The 20,130-nt window shown below is 39.1% G+C and overlaps 2 protein-coding genes and 1 long non-coding RNA gene across 4 annotated transcripts; 1 reads left to right on the top strand and 2 right to left on the bottom strand.

The window, feature by feature from the left end:
• Window positions 1-8,066: 8,066 nt before the first annotated feature.
• bco1 (beta-carotene oxygenase 1) lies at window positions 8,067-14,063 on the top strand. The gene is made up of 11 exons (XM_085762590.1): window positions 8,067-8,314; window positions 8,408-8,536; window positions 9,023-9,152; window positions 9,528-9,675; window positions 9,769-9,919; window positions 10,408-10,628; window positions 10,848-11,105; window positions 11,196-11,301; window positions 11,411-11,505; window positions 13,270-13,381; window positions 13,519-14,063. Exons 1-11 carry the CDS (start codon window positions 8,251-8,253, stop codon window positions 13,671-13,673), a joined length of 1,569 nt encoding a protein of 522 aa, XP_085618716.1. The 5' UTR covers window positions 8,067-8,250; the 3' UTR covers window positions 13,674-14,063.
• Window positions 14,064-15,840: 1,777 nt separating this feature from the next.
• Window positions 15,841-16,389, bottom strand: LOC146966448 (uncharacterized). The gene is made up of 2 exons (XR_015034471.1): window positions 16,174-16,389; window positions 15,841-15,980 (listed from the first exon to the last, which is right to left on the bottom strand). It is a non-coding gene; the product is annotated as an uncharacterized LOC146966448 (long non-coding RNA).
• A 401-nt stretch (window positions 16,390-16,790) lies between these two features.
• Window positions 16,791-19,824, bottom strand: pkia (cAMP-dependent protein kinase inhibitor alpha). Of its 2 annotated transcripts, none has more exons than XM_085762593.1 (3): window positions 19,695-19,824; window positions 17,686-17,866; window positions 16,791-17,164 (listed from the first exon to the last, which is right to left on the bottom strand). In XM_085762593.1, the coding sequence occupies exons 2-3, from the start codon at window positions 17,837-17,839 to the stop codon at window positions 17,088-17,090; spliced, it is 231 nt and encodes a 76-aa protein (XP_085618719.1). In that variant the 5' UTR covers window positions 17,840-17,866; window positions 19,695-19,824; the 3' UTR covers window positions 16,791-17,087. The 2 variants fall into 2 exon arrangements, with proteins under 2 accessions (XP_085618719.1, XP_085618720.1); XM_085762594.1 differs by lacking the exon at window positions 19,695-19,824 and adding an exon at window positions 18,185-18,283.
• Window positions 19,825-20,130: the final 306 nt, after the last annotated feature.

Genomic DNA, 20,130 nt, shown 5'->3' on the forward strand with positions numbered 1-20,130 from the left:
ACCTAAAAAGTCTGTGGTTTGAGACTCATCGTATCATTTCTGCCCTCTGCTGGTAAAACCACGGCAAAACCTGGTCACACAATCCCACATAAATCTTCATCAGCCACTTTATTTTACCCCACCGTTTTCAAATGATTTACTTCTGTGGTAAAATAATAGGCTAATAATAATAATAATAATAATAATAATAATAATAATAATGAATACTAAATAAAAACTGCTAAGGTCTCAAAGTCAGTTGTTTTTGTTAAAAGATGTAATCAGCAACCGTTGTCATCGTTTGGACTGACTGGAAATCTGCACGAGATACATTACCCTATAATGTCTTATGTGAGCCGCTAGAGGCCAGTGTTGTAGCGTTTTCTGACAGACTAATTGTAACAGAATGTTTTTCACCACAAATCATTTCTATGAGGTGTCCAGAACAACATACTAAAAGTCCTAAGAAATCCTAGTTGGGGAAATATGTTAAATTCTCATTGATTTACTGTATATAAAGTCTATGGTGCCAATAAGGCCAGAAAACAATACACCCCAATGGGGCTATTTTTTTCCTTTACTGCTATCACAATGAAAGTTTACAAAATGAAAGTATCTATCAAATGTAACATTTTTTCTATTACAAGTTTCTTTTAAAATTAATTTGAATATGCAAATGAGCCACACACTTACTGACTTTATACAGTAAATCAATGAGAATTAAACATATTTCTTAGGACTTTTAGTATGTTGTTCTGGACACTTCAAAGAAATTATGTATGGTGAAAAACATTCTGTTACAATTAGTTAGATTGCCTGGACTATCAATAGAGAAATCTGGAGCCAATAGGAGGTTGTAATTTACAGCTGTTTTTGGTTGCTGTTAGTCATCGTCCATGAAACTCATTAATATGTTAACCATAGTCTGAACAAATACCACAGTCCAAATAAAGCTTCATCTGAGTTGCCCAAGGATCACACTTGTCTGCCCCTGTGGCAAAATACAAGTGGCTTGTGATTTTAGGTAGCCTATATTCTCATAGGAAATAAATAGCCTACTTACAGAAGTGGGGAGGAGACATTGGACGTATTGGCTTGTTATTGCCATTTACCATATATCAACACACTAACTGCCACTGAGTAACTCCAAGTCCTTATACCCTATCAGGTACACTGGGCATGCGCGTGCCGATGTAAAAAGGCAACAATAGTAACAACTGCCTTCTCTGCAAAAATGCGCGAAAATGCGAATTGATGGCCTACATATATTAGGCTATAGCACCTTTTTTGGTCACTTTCGGCAGTGTTAAAATGCAACAAAGATTATAGCTGCTGCGCAGCAATGGGTCGGGTCCGGGCTAATTTTGGCAAATTTAGGCAAATTCTGAGCAACAAACAGGAGAATAGGAAGACAAGACAGTTGACCTTATAATGTTCAATTTGCACCAGTTGAGGATTGAACCCACAACCCGTGGAATCAAAGACCGTTGTCTATTGCACTGAGCTAATTGACACGTGGTAGTTTCATAGTGGCTTCACAAATTGAGTAAACCATTCACTGTCGTGCAGGCAGATTTGTCTGCTGTTTTTGAGGTAAAATTCTGGTATGTATTTGTCAAACATCTACTATGAGTCTAAGATGTTAGGAGCCTTCGCACATGGTCCAGTCCAAGCTATTTGTTTTTTTTTTTAAGTTAGAGGCTTGCTGTGATGCCACCATCAGTACAACTGTCTTGTGTTTCATGTTGAGGACATCTGACATTTTGATCTGTCATCATCATCATCATCATCACCCTTGCTGGGTCTCGAACTCACAATCTCTGACACCAAGAACCAGCTCCTAAATCGCTGAGCTAATTAGCTGTTAGTGAGACCTGCTGTGTAGCTTCATTTATCCACTCAGGTGAGCCAGCGCCCGGGCAGCTGTTGTGATGAAATGGTCAAAATGTCAGAAATTTAGTTATCTAAACAAAAATCTGATAATACATAAATTGCATCTTGACAGCATGGAAATGTTGGTGATTTGTTTTTAATGATACGTGTTTTGCTTCATAAGAGAAAATCTGATGTTTAAAAATTCCAGTCTCACATTGACTGCAGTTGTTCCCATGAGAGCAGAATTCAAAATGTTCTCAAAAATTCAGTTTTTGAGATAAAATTCTGATATTTGCCAAACTTCATCAACCATGACTCCAGAATATTCTCATTTTTTTTCAGGAAGATTGAAAATGTATTTAGCAAGAATTTGATGGTATATGTTTACAGTACTGTTTACAGTCAAACGTTTTCATGCACTGTAGGCTCAATTTTTGAGTTTTGTGGAGGACGGTCTGGAGATGCTCTGTAGCAAGTTTGGTGTCAATTGAGCAAAAATTGTGGGAGGAGATACATTTTAAAAGTTTTACAGTTATTGAAAAAAACAGAGTGATGGACTTCATAATTTGTAATAAGTTTAAGTGGACAAAAGTTTCAGCAGTATTGAGGCTACATTGTGGTGAAGTTTCAACACTGTAGCATCTACCGTTGGTTTGGTAGGAATTTTTTAAGTTTTTAAATTTAAACGCTTATTGTGCCCCCCCTAGGAGGGGGGGGCACATGTCCTTGGAGTTGAGTGAATCTGGCATGGGGTTGGATGTTTCTGTGAAGTTTGGTGAGTTTTCACCAAGGGGGCAGTTGTCGGTCTGAGAAGTGAAGCTCACTTCCGCGTTCAAAAAACTGCAATCCCCTCGAATTCCTCTGGGGGCTGGTGTCAGAAGGGAGCATTCCCCATAGACCCCCATGTTAAAATCGCCGACTTTACATCCTCAGTAAACATGTTAAAAGCCTGGTGTCAGAACGTTTTTTCGTCTCAATCGATAGTTTCTACCCCCGCACACACTCTGAGGGGGGTGAATTTTTTTTTAACTCTACAGTTTTACTGTTATTAGGTTAAAATTCTGGCCAATCAGGGCGCGGAAACGTTGAGTGACAGGTCTGAGCAGCTCCGTGGACAGCTGCTTCGAGGCCAGTGGGCGGGTTCTCGGCCGGCCAATCCAACATGGCGCTGTTCAGGCCGCCATATTTGAGTCACAAAAACGACTCCCCAAAACCAATGGGTGACGTCACGGACGCTACGTCCATTCTTTTTACAGTCTATGGTTTTCACCCATGGGAAGTATGACTTCCTTGGAAGAAGAAGAAGAAGAGGAAGAAGAAGAAGAAGAAGAAAGAATTCCTAGGAATACAATAGGTTCCCGGCAGCTTAGCTGCCCGGACCCTAATAACAATGTGATAGGCTGTGGTATATTTTGATGTCGATGCTGATGAAAAGATGACCACTCTGACATGTCTTCTTTGTAGATGGTAAAAAGGAGTTTATTACAAAAAAGATGTAGTGTCAAAAAGCCGAATCTTCGAGAAGCCTCTATTAGTCTAGTAGCCAGGGGGGGTTCCCATGCACCCGAAAGATATATTTTTCTAACTTAGCTTTTTGTAATCCTTAAGGTGTCTAGTAAATTAATTTTGATGATCCCCGCGCCAATTATTGTCCCATGCATGTTTTTTTTTGAACATCTTTTGTGGCCATCCTGGATTTCCGACTGTGAAAAATGAAAAATTTTAATCTATATAGCTCCTGAACTATACATCCTACAGAGACAACTGACCCCATTTTCTTTTTGTCTTGGCATGAGGAATTGGTAGAGATGAAGATTGCCACGATTAAATCATGTGTGGTACATAAAAAATCAAAAAAACACAAAAAAAAGTTAAAACAATGGCGGAATTCTATCACAGGAATTCCTTCCCAATGCGCCCTATTGACATTTTTTTCCTAACTTTTATATTTTTACAATCTTCAAGATGTCTTGTAAACAAATTTTGATGATCCCAACCTGAAATATTATCCCATGTATGTTTATTTAGGCTATTTTGGCTGCCACCACCTGGATTTCCTAACATGAGTTTTGAACATTCCGAAGTGTTTAATTTGGCCTTAGCTTGTGAGGGGTCAAACTAGAGGTTTTTCACGATTCGGAGTTGATTGCAAGCATTAGTTTTTCACCCAAAACACTCCTTGATGGTAAAAAAACAGCCATGCCCACATTTCCCGCTCATCGGAACCCCCTACACACAGCCCACTCCCCCCACCACCAATACAATGTATTACAGAAAGGCTATTCCTTAGCATGGCAGGGGTTGTCTTTAATGTCACATGAATACGGTATGTATTTTTTTAAATATTTTTACAATCTTTAGATGTCTTGTAAACAAATGATGATGATCCCAGTTATATAGCCAGTTACGAGACCTCTGGGTCTTAGCCAAAAGTCCTGACCTTATATAGACTACTGTAGTATGTTCTCTAAAACTCCACCTCTCTATACAGAAGAAATGATTATTTAATCAATAAGAGTCAGCTGCCACACTGAGTGGTACAGTAGCTGACGTCATCAGTTACTTTGGACCTCCTTTTCAGACAATGGTATTTATGTACCTTGAACTGTTTATTTATCTGTCACTGTCATGCACTCAAGGCTCAATCATTCTGACAGTAGATGTCCAGCCTGTGTTATAACGTCCACCTTCACAATTAACCATCAGGGTAAATTACTTAACATAATTAGGAGGTAGAAAATACACTACAAGGCCTACTTCTCTTTCATTATCTGTGTCTCTTCCACTTTGTTTTTTTTACAGGTAGGATAGAGCCAACCAGGGAGCGACCGTGACAGGCACGTCACCCTTTCCAAAGGTCTTCGTTTTCAGCCGCAGTTTATGACTGTGGTTACATATAGCTACATACGTCATCATCTTTTTACGCTGTTAAAAAAAAACGATTTAAGTCCACATAGCCTACCTGAAAACGTGAGGCAATCACGCACGCCTGCGCGAGCCGGTGTAAACAGGAAGTAGATTGATGTGTTTCAATAACTACGACGAATGGGGAAAAATAAATAGGCTAGGGAGGCCGTGTAGCGTTAAAATGCTGAATTGTAATATTGTAACCTACAAGCAAAGACATAATGGTGAGTAACAGTTCCATTTCATTTGTGTTGCTTTCACGCGCGTGTGTGTGTGTGTGTGTGTGTGTGTGTGTGTGTGTGTGTGTGTGTGTGTGTGTGTGTGTGTGTGTGTGTGTGTGTGTCGCGCAGGGAGAGCCAATCAGGATGCGACCGTGCGCGTTACGTCACAGTTTCCAAAGGTCTCCGTCCACGTTCAAGTGACTAGGCTACTCAATTTCTGAGATAAAAGTGGGACCAACTCAAACGCAAACACCAATGCTATTAATGGAGGGGCAACTCCAGCATTGTGGCTACTATCTGTCCAGGGTCTGGTAAACAACTCGGTGATAGGCTTAGGCTAATTATCTGCTGTTTGACTTGGTGGTGTAGAAAATGAAAAATAGTAGGCCTACACATTCAAAAGAAGACCATAAGACCAAGAATAAGGTATACTGTTGTGATATATCAATGTTGACATGGTTACAAGACATATAGCCTAGCCTAGGTTTTTCATCAAGATCACAAACATTTTAATGAACGAATGACACATCTGACAATGGTAGCCTATGTTAAAGCTTGCCACTGTTTTTGACATGCACACAAACAATTTAAGTTAATCGTATAAATGCTGAGAGTAACCTGCCTGATGTTTCGCTCTTTAAATGGTGAGTTCAATGTCTGTCCAGTATCAGTTTGAAAGGTAGCTTCAGTAGCTTTATGCACATACAGGGTCTAGGCTTGAGCTTTGTACTAATTGAGGGACATGTTTGTCCTCAGGCTGCTCACCTTTGGTCAACAGCTGGTTCTCCAGAAACATGTACACAAACTTGATGAGTTATGCAAATTAGGGGTGAAATGAGGCTAAAGGTAGACTACTTCAGTAGCTTTTTTACAAATTCACTCATTTCCATTTTATGTTGTTTTGTTGTTTGTTTTTCTACACTACTTTTAAAGCTCAACTAACGGGTTTTACTTTAATACTGGTGAACATCATCTTTGAAATTATGGTGCATTATAAAATATAATTTAGCTAAACAACACAGCCTATGATTATGCTTTAATTGTAAGAATGCAATTTGGATGTTGTACAATACAAAGACAAGAAAAAAAGTGCAAATGAAGTTTTAAATGAATAGTAATGACTCATAATGAACTCTTAAAACAGGTAGGCTATACACTCATCAGTCACAGCAATAAAACAGTGGGCCTAACTTGTTTTAATCTTGGTGCATATGAAAAATATATTTAGTGAATGCTTTAATCATGTTGCAAATACCTTTAGGTATGATGCTTTTACTTACTTGGAATGTGGGACTTGTGCTGTGTATCCTCTTTCCAAAAATGACCCTAAAATGGCCTTTTCTGAGACAGTTGGCAAGAAGTTAAGTTGTAACATGCAGCCAGACAGCACAGACACACACTGAGGAGAGGGGGGGGCTTTGTATGACGCTTCCAAAAATGTTTTAAGGTTATTGCCTCCTCTCTGCTCCCTGTGAGCGGAAGGTGCAGCCGGTTGAACAGCACTGTGCCGCAGAGGTGTCCGCTCTTGTTTACGGTGTTTGTGTCCTGAAAGTCGTCACGGCAGGAAAAAGGGGAGAATTAGTGCTCACCTGGGTGTTGCGTTTATGTCACTGCCGATCGGAACCGAGGCCGATAAGTATCCCTGACTGACTGTCGCTTGTATCCTTTTCATTGTCTAGATGTAATGACTGATTTAGTGCTTTGTGCCGGTTTTTCTCTTTATCTGCTGTCAGAGGGGCCTGACTGTAAAACATGTTGCACAGGGACTCATTTGAACATTATTTTAGTATTTAATGGGTAAGTAACGTGTTAACTTTTTTTTTTTAAACCTGTGATTCAAATCTTGTGTTGTCACACCTTCTGACAGGCTTGTGTTTCCCTTGGTTTGTGTTGTTTGTTTGCAGAACATAACTTTGACTATGCTGAGCTTGCTATCCAGTGATAGGGCTGACTAACTTCTTAAAAAGCTAAAGAGTGACTGACTGAATATCTGTTGTTGATCAGATAATGGCAGTCACCTGAAACAGACATCCAGTGTTGAACAAACATGCTACTGCAGTCTTTATATGGCCCATTGCATAAAAGTCATAAACGCATCAGAACCACTTCTTGGTATAATTCTTCTTAAGAACGAAATTCATGTTAGATGGAATTCTGACAATTGAGGTTGTGCAGATATGAATTCTAGTAAGTGCTGAAGCTAAAGTTCATACCAATGTGTAAAGTGCATTTGATGTCATTTCAATGACCTTTAAGGAAAAAAAACAACTGAGATCATGACTACAGCAGAGACGTAGATAAGAAGTAGCCCCTGCCCCTGTTGTACTGCAGGTTGGTCTGGTCACCTCAGGATAGATACAGCTCTGTCATCAGCAGCTTATTCTGAGAAACAAACATATGAACGCCATAAAAGAATAAAGCAGTGTTCACCTTTGAATATGATATGGTGTATTATCACATTGTGAGTTATATGTTAGCCATCTGCATTGGAGCATTATCCCCAAATGGAACAATACAACTGACAATACCATAATATCAATACTATTTACACCATTAACCACACACACACACACACCCACACATGGAGAGAGAGAGTGAGAGATACACAAACACAGGCACAAGCAGAGGGAGAGATAACAGAAAGGTAACAGTCCTGAGGCTGGTTAATTGTTGCTAACTTTACCAGGGTGGGATTGTTAAACAACTCTAACAAAAAATCCACATCAGTGATGGTAAGGAGAGTATGTTGGGGCTAGGGTTACTGTAAGCTTGTATGTAGGGCTGTAAAGCTATATTATTATATCCCCTTTCAATCCATCTAAATCCACATGAAACTAGGTAGAAGTTTCCAAGAAGTTGCTAGGCTGACCCAGAAAATACCGGCCATTCAGCAATCCAACAGTCTGAATCAAAATAGAAGGAAATAAAAATACATGGTGGTCAATAAAAGTGAATTGCAGATTATGCAAGCTATTCGGAGAAGACCAAAGGTGCAGTAAGAGGTAAACACTAAAGACAAAATGGGCCGATTCCAATTTTGCATTTAAATTGACTCATAACCCTAATCCAATGGAGCATTTCGCTGAACTGAGCTGCAAGATTTCAATGAAATCCTTAATGGGGACGGCCAGCTCTGCTTCAAGATAAGATAATACGCCCTTTGGCAAATCCCAAGAAAGACAAAGGGAGTGGTTTTCACAGTTGCCGGCTGTGGGAGGCCTATTTATTCAGACACCTCCAGGTCCTCCTCACACTTCTATCAACAACCATGGCCACAGACTTCTCAAAGAACGCAGTGGAGAAACCAGAGCCTTTTAAGGCTGAAGTAAAAGGTGAGCTGAGTTTTTTTTACACTATTGAACCAACAGATGCACTGATTTAAATCATATTGCTTGAATGTTTTTCTTCTGTTTCTTCTCAAATAGGGACCATTCCCAGCTGGCTGCAAGGCATCCTGCTGCGCAATGGCCCTGGCATCTTCTCTGTGGGGGAAACCAGTTACAACCACTGGTTTGATGGGATGGCCATCATGCACAGCTTTGCTTTTAAAGATGGTTGGTCTTTGCAATTCTCATTGTTATATTTGAAATATTGAATCAGAAACACATGTGGGTGTTCAGACAAGCTACAACTGCAAATATGTTTTGTTTGCTTAGTTTTGATAATTTCTTGAAATTTTCCTCAGTTAAATTGGTTTTTAAGTGTTTGCAGAATTTGGCACCAGATGTTTTGTGCAGTCTTTTTAGCAGACAAAATAGTGATAGGATCGCCAGGGGTACAGCAAGTGGCCTTATAGCTCCTTCTCTATAAAGGGCTCCCAGATGTGGAACTCACTAACGGCCGAAATAAAACTAACTTAGTTTCTTTCTTTTACTAAAAGCCTAACTAGGGACGGGGGTTGGAAACTAGGATTAGCTGTAATCTCTGTATGCAGAACATCAGTCCCATTGACTTGTTTCTAACGAGTGGAAGTGTTATGTTAACCTGCATTGTCCCTATCAAATAAACTAAATTGAATTGAATTGAATTGTTTCTTACAGGTGAAATGACCCACAGAAGCCGATTCCTCCGAAGTGACACCTACAAAGCTAACATGGAAGCAAAGAGGATAGTTGTGTCTGAAATGGGGACAATGGCCTATCCAGACCCAAGCAAGAACTTCATTGTCAAGTAAGGATACTTAAATGTTTTGGTATGTAGTGACATTACAGTAATAGTCTTCAATTTTATTTCTTTGCAACATTGTGATATAGTTGCAATATTTAGCAGGCAGCATGTTTGATTTAACAGTACACAAATAGCATTTTTGAGTTTTCTGAAATAGGGGTAAATCTAAAGATGCAAACCATGCAAAGGATCCGTATTATGATGAGGATTGTTAGTTCCCCCAGGTGTTTCTATTGCTGTTGTGGATTTGTCAGTGAGATGCAGATCACACGTCTCTGCATGACGTGTGAGAAATTCCTGCCTATTGTGTTGGTCAATCCCCCATTTCCCCCTCTTTATTTCATTTGAATAAGAAGTTCCCTTCACTTCCCTGCACAGGGCAATCACCTTCCTCAACCACACAGTGCCTGACTTTACTGACAACGGGGCAAGTAACTTCATGAAATATGGAAACGACTACTATGCCACCTCCGAAACAAACTACATTCGCAAGATTGACCCTGTGACTCTTGAAACCCAGGACAAGGTAAAACCGTCTGCTGATCCTGAAAAATCCTAACACATGATGAAGGGGAGAGTTGGCTCCAGAGCTAACACGTTTCCAAACTGTCTCATGCAGGTGGACTACATGAAGTACCTGGCTGTTAACTTGGCCTCATCCCATCCACACTATGACAAGGAGGGCAATGCCTACAACATCGGAACTTCAATAGCAGAAAAGGGCAAGACGAAATACACTCTGTTTAAAGTCCCTGCAGCGTCAGAGAAAGGTATGTAAACCTCATAACCAGCTCTACTTTGTCCTGTCAGCTCAGTGTTGTCTGTGCTATCAGCTGTACTTTGTAGAAAATATAAAACGTGTGGACTCTTTAACACCCATCGGATGTTGCCCCTCCGCTCCCACTGACATCACAGCACAGGCACGTGTGTCACAATTGCAAATAAGACTTTGAAATACTCTTTACGGTTTCCAAGCCAGTGCACACTTCTTTAATTTCTGAATCTGACATCAAGGTGTAACCAAAGTTGAAGCTAATGTAATATAAGGCAGGGGACCTAGATAAAGAAGTGGTGAAATGTGCTTTCCTCAAATTGGAAAGCAGTACGTCCCACAAACCTGAGCGTTAAACGCAATCAATGATTAACACAGGATCAGTCTATGCCACATACATCATAATGATTGGTAAGTCAGGCCTTGAAACCCAACTGCACATCTCATGTTTATTTGCTGTGTTTCTTTGTCATTTTGCCTCTCAAGACAAAGGCAAGAATGCCCCCGCACTGAAGAACGTGGAGGTGATCTGCACAGTTCCCTGCCGCTCCCTGCTCACGCCCAGCTACTACCACAGCTTTGGCATGACAGAGAACTACTTCATCTTCATTGAGCAGCCTTTCAAACTGGACATCCTCAAGATGGCCACCGCATACATGAGGGGAGTCAACTGGGCGAGCTGCCTGAAGTTCTGCCCTGAGGAAAATGTAAGTGACCATTGCCAGCTGTGTTTTGTTTATTGCTACATATCATCCTTTATATGCATACTACTGAACTAAGTGTGAAGCACTCTGGATAAAAGAGGAAAAGAGTCTTCCAGTGTTATAGACTATAGAAAACCGGGGATTAACTCTAGATCCAAATACTGCATTTAACATTATTGTTTAATGTCTTTCCTAATGAGTGTTATGTCATTCCTTCATCAGACTCTGATCCACCTGATAGACAGAAAGACTGGCAAAGAAGTTGAGACAAAGTACTACACTGGAGCAATGGTCGTCTACCATCACGTGAATGCCTTTGAGGATGACGGTCATGTGGTCTTTGATGTCATTGCCTACAATGATACCAGCCTTTACGAGATGTTCTACCTGAACAAGCTGAAAGAAAACCCTGGCTTCCAGGACAAGGACTACTCCAAACCAGGTTACAGGAGATTCGCAATCCCCATCCATTCAGACAAGGTGATGTTTTTAAACAAACTGAATAAATCTGGGAGTCTTGAAAAGATATTCTTGTGATACTTATTGTTTGTTTTTGACTGGGCTCTGCAGGGGGTTGCAGTTGGAGAGGACCTGGTGAAACTCAAATACACAACAGCCAGTGCTGTGAAGGAGAAAGAAGGGAAGCTGCTGTGCCAGGGGGAAGTGCTCACAGAAGGTATCACAAGCATCTCAAATAACCACTTCAAATATCAAATAATTATTGTTCATTTTATTCAAGAGTAATTGGAATCTGAAAAGAAAAATTGTCATTTTATTTCCACCAGGATTCGAACTCCCCAGAATGAACTATGACTTAAACAGCCAGAAGCACCGGTTTGTCTATGGGAACTGTGTGGCAGACTCGGCACTGGCAAAAGAGGTAACATTCCCAACTGCTTTTTTTTATTTAGCTATTATTATTTAGCAGACGAGACGGGTTGGTCTAGTCTCATAAGGGTTATTAGCCAAGAGAAACCTGAATGGCTTGAAGGATAGAGCATTTTCAAGGCAATATGAATGGGAAACAAATTTCCTGACGGCATTGTTATTATAGAATTGAAGAGCACATTGCCGATCTGAGAATTAGCAGCTGGCGCAATAGAAGATGGGAAACACTGTTAAAATATGAATGACCACTTGCACCAACAAAGACCAAACCACTTAATGGCTCTGGTCGTAATACCTGTATCCTCTCCATTGGGCATACTTGTGCAGCAAGTCACCAGAAACAACGGAAAGAAGCAATAAACACAGCAAGACTTCAAAGTATTGAGTAAGGTCTAATACGTTGGTGGAGATTCCCTTGTGTCTCACTTTGCCCACACAGTCCAGACAAATAATGTGTGCAAAGAGGAAGGTACAAAAGGAAACATCCTGGTTTGGACAATTAGATATTTTTATTAATTCCCACTCGAGATGTGATACAGGATAACGTCTGCTTTTCTTTGACTTTCAATTGTTTTCGGACACGGAAGTGACAAAAGCTAGATTCTAAGCAAAAGCTATGATTAGTTATGTCATAATTAAAAACAATGCTTCGATTATTATCAAACTCGTATACTTAAATATGCATGCATGTGCTAAAATTTAAAGCCAACCTGAATGAAAGCTAACTGCGTCATAAGTAATAAAACCTTTTCCAAGAGGATACCTATTAGTCTGAATCATTGCCAGCCCCATCAACACCAGCAACAACAACATGACTCATGGATCCAGAGTTTCCTTGATAGAAGACAGGGCCTTTGTTAAGGTCACACTTTATTCATACATTCAAGTTTTCTCAACAGCTGAACTCAATATATAACTACTTATACTCCCTGATTGATATAAATAAATATGCTTTATACAGTTATTAATTTATTTAACCACAGCTATAATGATTTTACAGTAAAAGCAATATTGCAAATCACTTTAAAACAATAACATGATGATCTGGGAATACATCACAAGATTCCCTAATAATTAAGTTACTGTGACAAAAGTCAACCCAGCTAATTCAAGGAAAGTGTCAGTGCCAGTTCCTAAATGGACAACTAAGTTTCTCTACTTTACAACTTTATAGCTCTTTTCCAGGTATATGGCTTGTAGCTGGGCCAAAGTACTGTGCATGCATAACACTTATCTAGGTTACAAGTTAAGCTATCTATCCTAAGTTATCTTTGATTCTGTAACAAGAATGAAAGAATGAGAAAATAAATTCTTTTATTAAATTGTTTTTATTTTTATTTAAATGAACCAGTGATTATAAAATAAACATTCTGTATACACATTAACATGCAATTGAAAAAACTACTCATAATCGTTTGTTTGTAATTATGAAGCAGTTACACTTTCCTCTGCCACTGCCTCTCATAACGTCTGACACTGTGCTTTTGTGCATACAAAACAGCAGGGTTTCATTTCACTCATTATGAAATATGGAAATGAGCACTCTCTAACCAGAGTTCTTCTTAGCAGTGATAGCACTACCCACTATTAAGAGTATATAACAAGACAAGTCAATATTATTTCTATAGCACATGCAGCATATCGTACTAGAGTATGAAGGCCATACTGTTTACAATATATTTGAACACAATATAACATTAAAAAACATAACTGTTCCAGTGTAATAATTGTTTTTCTATGTATTGATTTCCTATAGATCGCCAAGTTCGACACAGAAACCAAGGAAATGATCTACTGGAGTGAAGACAACTGCTGGCCATCAGAACCTGTGTTTGTCCCCAGGCCAAATGGAGAATCAGAGGATGATGGTAAGAATCACATGCACAGTTTATGGCATGTATGCAGTATGAATGGTGTTGCTAGTTTTATGTACTATTAGAGACATTTTTTTTGGTAGGCTATTCTAGTTTGTATTTACATTACATCCTTTCCTTTCCATTTACAGGTGTGGTTCTAGTATCAGTTATCAACTCCAACCCAGGCCAGTCTTGTTTCATGCTGGTTCTTGATGGCAAGACATTCAAGGAAGTAGCTCGAGCATATGTGAACGCAGAGCTCCACAAGGACATGCACGGACTCTTTATCCCGCAGGGGAATTAGATAGAGCTGTACAAATGCCTTCGGAGAACTTGAGGGAAAAAAGAACAATTCCAAATAGTACAGCACAGGGATCTTGATGCAAATGTAAAATACACAATACTGAATAGTGTTGTCTTTAAGAAGAAAGTGTAATGAGGATCTGCATAGATTAATGGACTTCCTCATTCATGATTGTATCTAAGCAAGCTTTTCTATATGTTTATTAATGAGATGCAGATTTATTGATTTTTGTTGCATGTTTCAGTGTTTCTTTTATCTATATTACTGCATTATGTGGCTATGACTGACATTGTATTTGAGTTTAAACTTTTCACAAAAAAAGACAAAAAATGAAGAAAAAAAAGTTTTGACATGTATTCCCATTCTTAACTAACTAAAATAAAGAGTAAATGACCAATGATGTCTGCATGTTGTACTAATTCCTCACAATATTATATTGTTTCTATGTGAGAATCAAACCTTTGATAAAATCTTGTAGTTCATCATACAAAGAAGCACGATATTGTAGAGGTTAAATAATAACATGACAGAATCACATTTAGGCATCACTTCTCCATGTAGGTCTGTTTAACATCTTAAAATCAGCCCACCTCCCACCTCAATATTTGTAATCATTAAGTGACCTGTCTTATCTCAAAAGTTGTGTTCAAGGACATGTAGAGCCTGCAAAAGTGTCATGACATGTATGTTTACAGATAAGATTTTTTTTTCTGGGTATTGATACTTTCTATCACAGATTCACATGGATGGTTTAATTCTATAATCATGACATTTCCTGTGGTGATATATGCTGTGGCTTCACATTCTTTTCTTTTTTTACTCAATTTAATTCAAACATCTGTGTTTGTTTGTTTTTTTGATCAATTAATGGTCTTCTAGTGAAAATTCACCATTCCTAGGATATCTTTCCATTATCTGGCTTCACTCAGCCTGACAACCACAATCATGCTAAGCTGTCACACCCGTAACTGTTTTCAAACTCAGTCACCCCGTGGGTTTTCCTAGGCGCGTTCACTTAGAAAGAGGCAGCTTTTACAGCATATGACTACTAATAAAGAGGAATAAATCTATTGGCAGAGGACTGGCATTGCAAATGTAGAGCTCTAATGCCAAAACGACAACTGTACCATAAACATAATCTTATCAGTCTTATCACTCAATCCTAGGCTCTGTGAACTATATACCATATAGTATAAGGTTGTGGTCAAAAACGTCCTCACCACCCTATTAGTATTCAATATGTAAAATCCTTTATTTTGTGTGTGTGGGGGGGGGGGTTGGTTTTGAAAAGTGCTATATAAAACTTGTTTTAATTTCATGATTGCATGACATAGGTCTACAGTATAATCACAGTATTTATTGACTAACATGGAATTAATCAATAACTCATCACCAGCCAAAGCATAATCAATCTTTTTTGTATGCCAATGTGGAGCATCAACTCCGTTACCAGAATCAAAAACTTCAGTGTTTGTTGCACAGTATGTAGGTATCACAGCTATACAGTAAAACAAATGCTGCATTACAGAACTGTATCATTTTCAAAACAAAGTGGAGCAGCGGTGTATCTATTGTCGGGGCTTTGACCACAAGAGGGAGACAAAGGTCAGGTTTACTCAGTCCACTCATGAGTAAGCAGGACAACACATAATGTGTTTTGATCATATTTCATTTTTCAAAACGATTTATCAAAACTAACAAAGTCAAAAGATGTCAATGGGGTATTATACAGTAATATAACTGACATAACAGTGGCATGTAACATAAAAAGATGCAAAAAAAAACAAAAAACACTATTATCTGGTCATTAGCTGGTCATTACATCACACTATAACCTGTTTCAATGTTACTCTTGACCTTTGAGTTTATTGTAAAACGTCATTTAATTTCAGAATTAATCATAAAATTGCCCATGAATAACGATGATGAGTAAGTTCATTTCTGTTATTTCTCAAAACACGAGAAATAAAAAACGCATTTCATGATCAGAAAATGTCATTAGGTTAGAAATTTAATTTTCAATACATACGTTTTTTATTAATCCAAGAGACATTTTTAGGGTGCATATATACACACAGTATTTGATTGGTATAACAAAACAAGGCAGTGTATCATAGCTACCATTACAGTAGTGTGTCTGTCATTCTCACACCCTATACCACAGCACATAACACACACACACACACACACACACACACACACACACACACACACACACACACACACACACACACACACTTTCTTTTTATATAAATACAGTAACATACCAATGTACTTCAGTGCATTCAGTATTGTGGTTTTTCTAATCTCCAACAGCCAATAAATTATTCATCTTGACACCTCCCACAAACAAATCCTACTCTCAGACAGACACTCATAGACAGACATTTGGATGTAGGTAGTGCATTTATCTAATGTTGGGTAACCAGGATACAGCATTAATACTGACATGTTTATAGAAACCTTAGAAACCAAACATTTACAAAATAAACGCCAAAACTAATAACAACCATCCGAATTATTCAAAGAATGAAAGCCCACTAAGAGTATTTGAGATTAATGGCTCACTCACACAAAGTAACAACATTTTCATATTATAAATCATAGTTTGTTAAATCAATAGTAAGTTGCATTTTCAAAATATTGACTATTAAAAAAAATCATCTCCCATGTAAAGACCTAGATGTTTCTAACATATAAAAATAAGAAATAACAGTATAGATCACTTGAATTACTATCATCTAATATGAGCAGACACCAGCTGCATATAGGACGCCTGGCAGTGGGTAACAGGGCTAACACAGGTGTTGGGTCAGTGTGTAAGAACAAGAAAGGGCAGATAGAGTTTCTAACTAAAGCACAGTCTTTTGACCTGATTAGACCTGGGCCCATCAGATCAACCAATGTAATAACCAAATGGCAGACATTATTTACCCACGTTTCTTTCAAACTGAGTCAATAGTGTCTGAGATGTTTCACCTGACGTGGATGACAGCACGGTGGAGTTGTAAGATGTTCAGCAAGCTTTCCAAAATTCAGTAGAATTAGTGAATGGAGCTGGACCTCCTGCCATACCAGAATAAACAAACACTTTTTCATTCTACAAAGAATCCTTGATTAAAGTTTGTCCCCTTTTCTCAGACCAGTGCAATTCCATCTAGCATCACATCCACTCAGATATGAAGAACCACTGAGGAAAGGCAGCGAGGGAAGGAGGAAGACACCCAAGCACAGACGGGAAAGTGCAATGTGGTTGCCACAGTGATGACTTCCTGATGGCCGGATGGTAGGAGTAGGGAGATCTCGCAGTGAGTGTTTACAGCCATTGGATGCAACTGGCCAGTCAGAGGCCCCAGCATTCAGGGGTCAGGTAGCAGTTCTCTGAGTCTGTAAATGTCTGCCACCCTTTGTGGTTCAGCTGCCCTCACCTTGAGCCTCCTCTTCTTTAGCTGGAGGGTCCTCTCCTTGCTCAGCATCTTCCCCCTCATCACCTGAGAGAGACAGACAGACAGTTTCATGCATAAATTACAACTGCTGAAGTCAGTGGTGCGAATAAGGTTGGTTGGAAGTTACAACAGCAAGGAGGGTTTAACGACCTTGCTGTTTATCTTACTATAATTTAATGTGAATTGTGAAATCCATGACAAATGGAGAACATTTTGTCTATAATCACTGTGTATGTGACTGAACAGCAACTGAGCAGCTTTACCGAACTTCTAAACATGGGGACAGAACACTTCACAAGTGAATTATTTGTAGGTTTTGGGAGAGGAGACTTATGAGGCCATCTGGGCTGAGCAGATTACTAACGGAGTATAATTTCAGAAAAAGCATTAAAAATATATCTACAGGATATAAGTTTTGCAAGAGTTAATGTGTGTTTTATTCAGAAATGCACTTAAATAAATTAAATAAGTAAATTCACCAATTTAATACTAAGATTTTATGCTTTCACTCTACAAAGTCAAAGTAGTTTTGTAATGAGTGTTGTATAACATGCTGTTTTTTTTACCTGCTTTATTAATGTTAAGCTGTGCCAGACTCTGTGACAGGTCAGTGGGTCCCGGCGCTCCAGGGGCCGGTGGGATTTCATGGATGGCGTTCCTGCGACCAGACCGTCGAGAGGCGATGAAGTCCTCGTAGGACGTCACCTCCACATCCGTCATCGCTGAGACACCTCACCATAGCAGGACCTGGCACACACACAGCAGATGGTGTTCTTCAAGGAAATGCAATATAAACACTCAAAGGGGTTATTAAAGTACAAAAGAGCAGTGATGCCACAGAGATTTAGGCTAAATCCCTCTGCTCTTATTCTAATACTCTGTATCAATCTGCCTGGGCGAGGCTGCCCTTCAGCACTCAGCAGGTCCTGGCCCATTTCTACTAATTAAAATCGGTCTATCTAAGATTTATTAACTCCATCAATTTTGAACATCAGCACTTAAAACACTCTATACAAGTTCCACTCTGGAGAAGAGTCAGTCGATAGGGAAACTTGCAAAAATGACCTCAGCTCCGTCGTCCAGTTGCGGCTATTTCCAGAGCCTCACGAGCTGTGACTGACCGTGGCTATTTTTGGACCTCTTCTCTGTCATCATCTGAGCACGCTCCCACTCAGCTGTCATTCTAAACATGGTGTCAAGATGGGCAAGACCCAACAGATGTTGTCCATGTACAGGTTTCAAACAATTGTACATCAACATGGGGAAGCAACAGACACAAGATAACTATACTCCAAAAAGAAGACAGTTATTATTTTAATATTACAATTCTAATTGTACCATAACTAATTATGTAAATCTAGTTGTGACTTGTTATTAGTTATTGATATTAATTCATTTAGCAAATTAGCAAATTGCAAATGCATGTGAATGTATTTTTATAGAGAGGGGGCCTTTTTTTTATGTAGAACAGTCTTGTCATGTGTTTCCTATGCTTGTATTCTATGAAATATTAATTGACAGTTTACATTATTTATTCACACTTTTTTGCACCAAGTAGGCTAGAACATCAGCAGTTCAGCGGAGTGTATGTGTCTGTGTGCACAGATTCATACACGGTAGGCTACAGACTCTAAAACAAATGAGAGGGTCAGTCACTTCATAACACAACAGGATTGTGTGCTCAGCCTCTTTGTCACAGACTATGGTGAAAAGGAAATTAATTAACCAAATTTAAAAAAACAAAAAAACAAAACCCTGGCTGCCCCTGCTCTGCGGCCATTTGATTTGACCTGCTGCCAAACTGAAAATTAGCAGCGATGAGGGCAGTGCAGGAATAGGGTTTCAGAAACATATGCCAATGTTATTCTAGGTGGCCTGGGCAGAGCTTGAACTGATGCCCAGCTCCCTATTTCCAGCCCCCACCCCCACCCCAACCACCAAACCCTTGCACATACACTCACACAAACAAACAAAACACAACCATACAACTAATTGTATCTCTTATTTCCACTTTAAGTCTCATCAATAGCTCAACACCTATTTAGGAGGAGCATACTATGTTACTGCTCTATCTGGAGCCCCTGCATCTATACTACTATCTATTATGGACGGATTAGTTAAGTAGCCTAATGCCTGCCCTGAGCCCCTGAGCTTTCTTCAGTCCATTGAAAACATTTGTTAGAGTTTGATCTAAATAATTGATGTCTTCCAACAATTATCATAGTCTATAATTAAGGACTAAGTGGAGGCAATGCTGCCCATCAAATCATATAGCCTAGTCGTGTACAGTGGGCTCTATAATAAACCACTTGCATTGTTGACAGTGAAAATATAGCCTTTGAAGTAGCCTAATACATGCCATTAATAGTGCAGATCTATGTGCAGGGTCGACATACGCAAATTGATGATGATAAATCAACAGCTATAGCCTATTATGTGTCTCTCTGATGACAAAGACCCCCGTAGAGTTGAGTGGACGCAGCCTACGCGGATATTAATGCTGCACATTAAAGGCGGTTGCACATGCTACTCCTATAACCATTACCATTATTATATATCAATTATCAATAGGTACCTGTTTGGTTTCGAGGGCTTCCCGATATTCGCATAGGTGAATCACATCAGGTTGAATACCACTACTCCGCTCTACGAACGAGGGTTTCTCAACGTCAAGCAGCTGCTGGAACACAACTACATCCGGGTAGATTTCAAAATAAAACGCTAATTTGTTTGAAGTTTGAAATTGAAAACGCCCAGCAGGCCAAAGCAATTGAACAGAGCTTTCTTCAATCGGAGCTTTCTTCCTTATAATGAATACATGTGAAAAGTATTGCTGTCATCAGTAGCACAACATTTCAGCTATAGGTAGGCTATGAGTTACATTATTAGCCAACAAAGTATTATCAGGAAGTGTAATGTAGGTGGTGTAGGTTATATTATATTATATTAGGCTATATTATATTATATTATATTATATTATATTATATTATATTAGGCTATATTATAATATT

Source organism: Trachurus japonicus, chromosome 20 (assembly GCF_045865225.1).
Source record: "Trachurus japonicus isolate A0001 chromosome 20, Traja_1.0".
Taxonomy (NCBI): Eukaryota; Metazoa; Chordata; class Actinopteri; order Carangiformes; family Carangidae; genus Trachurus; species Trachurus japonicus.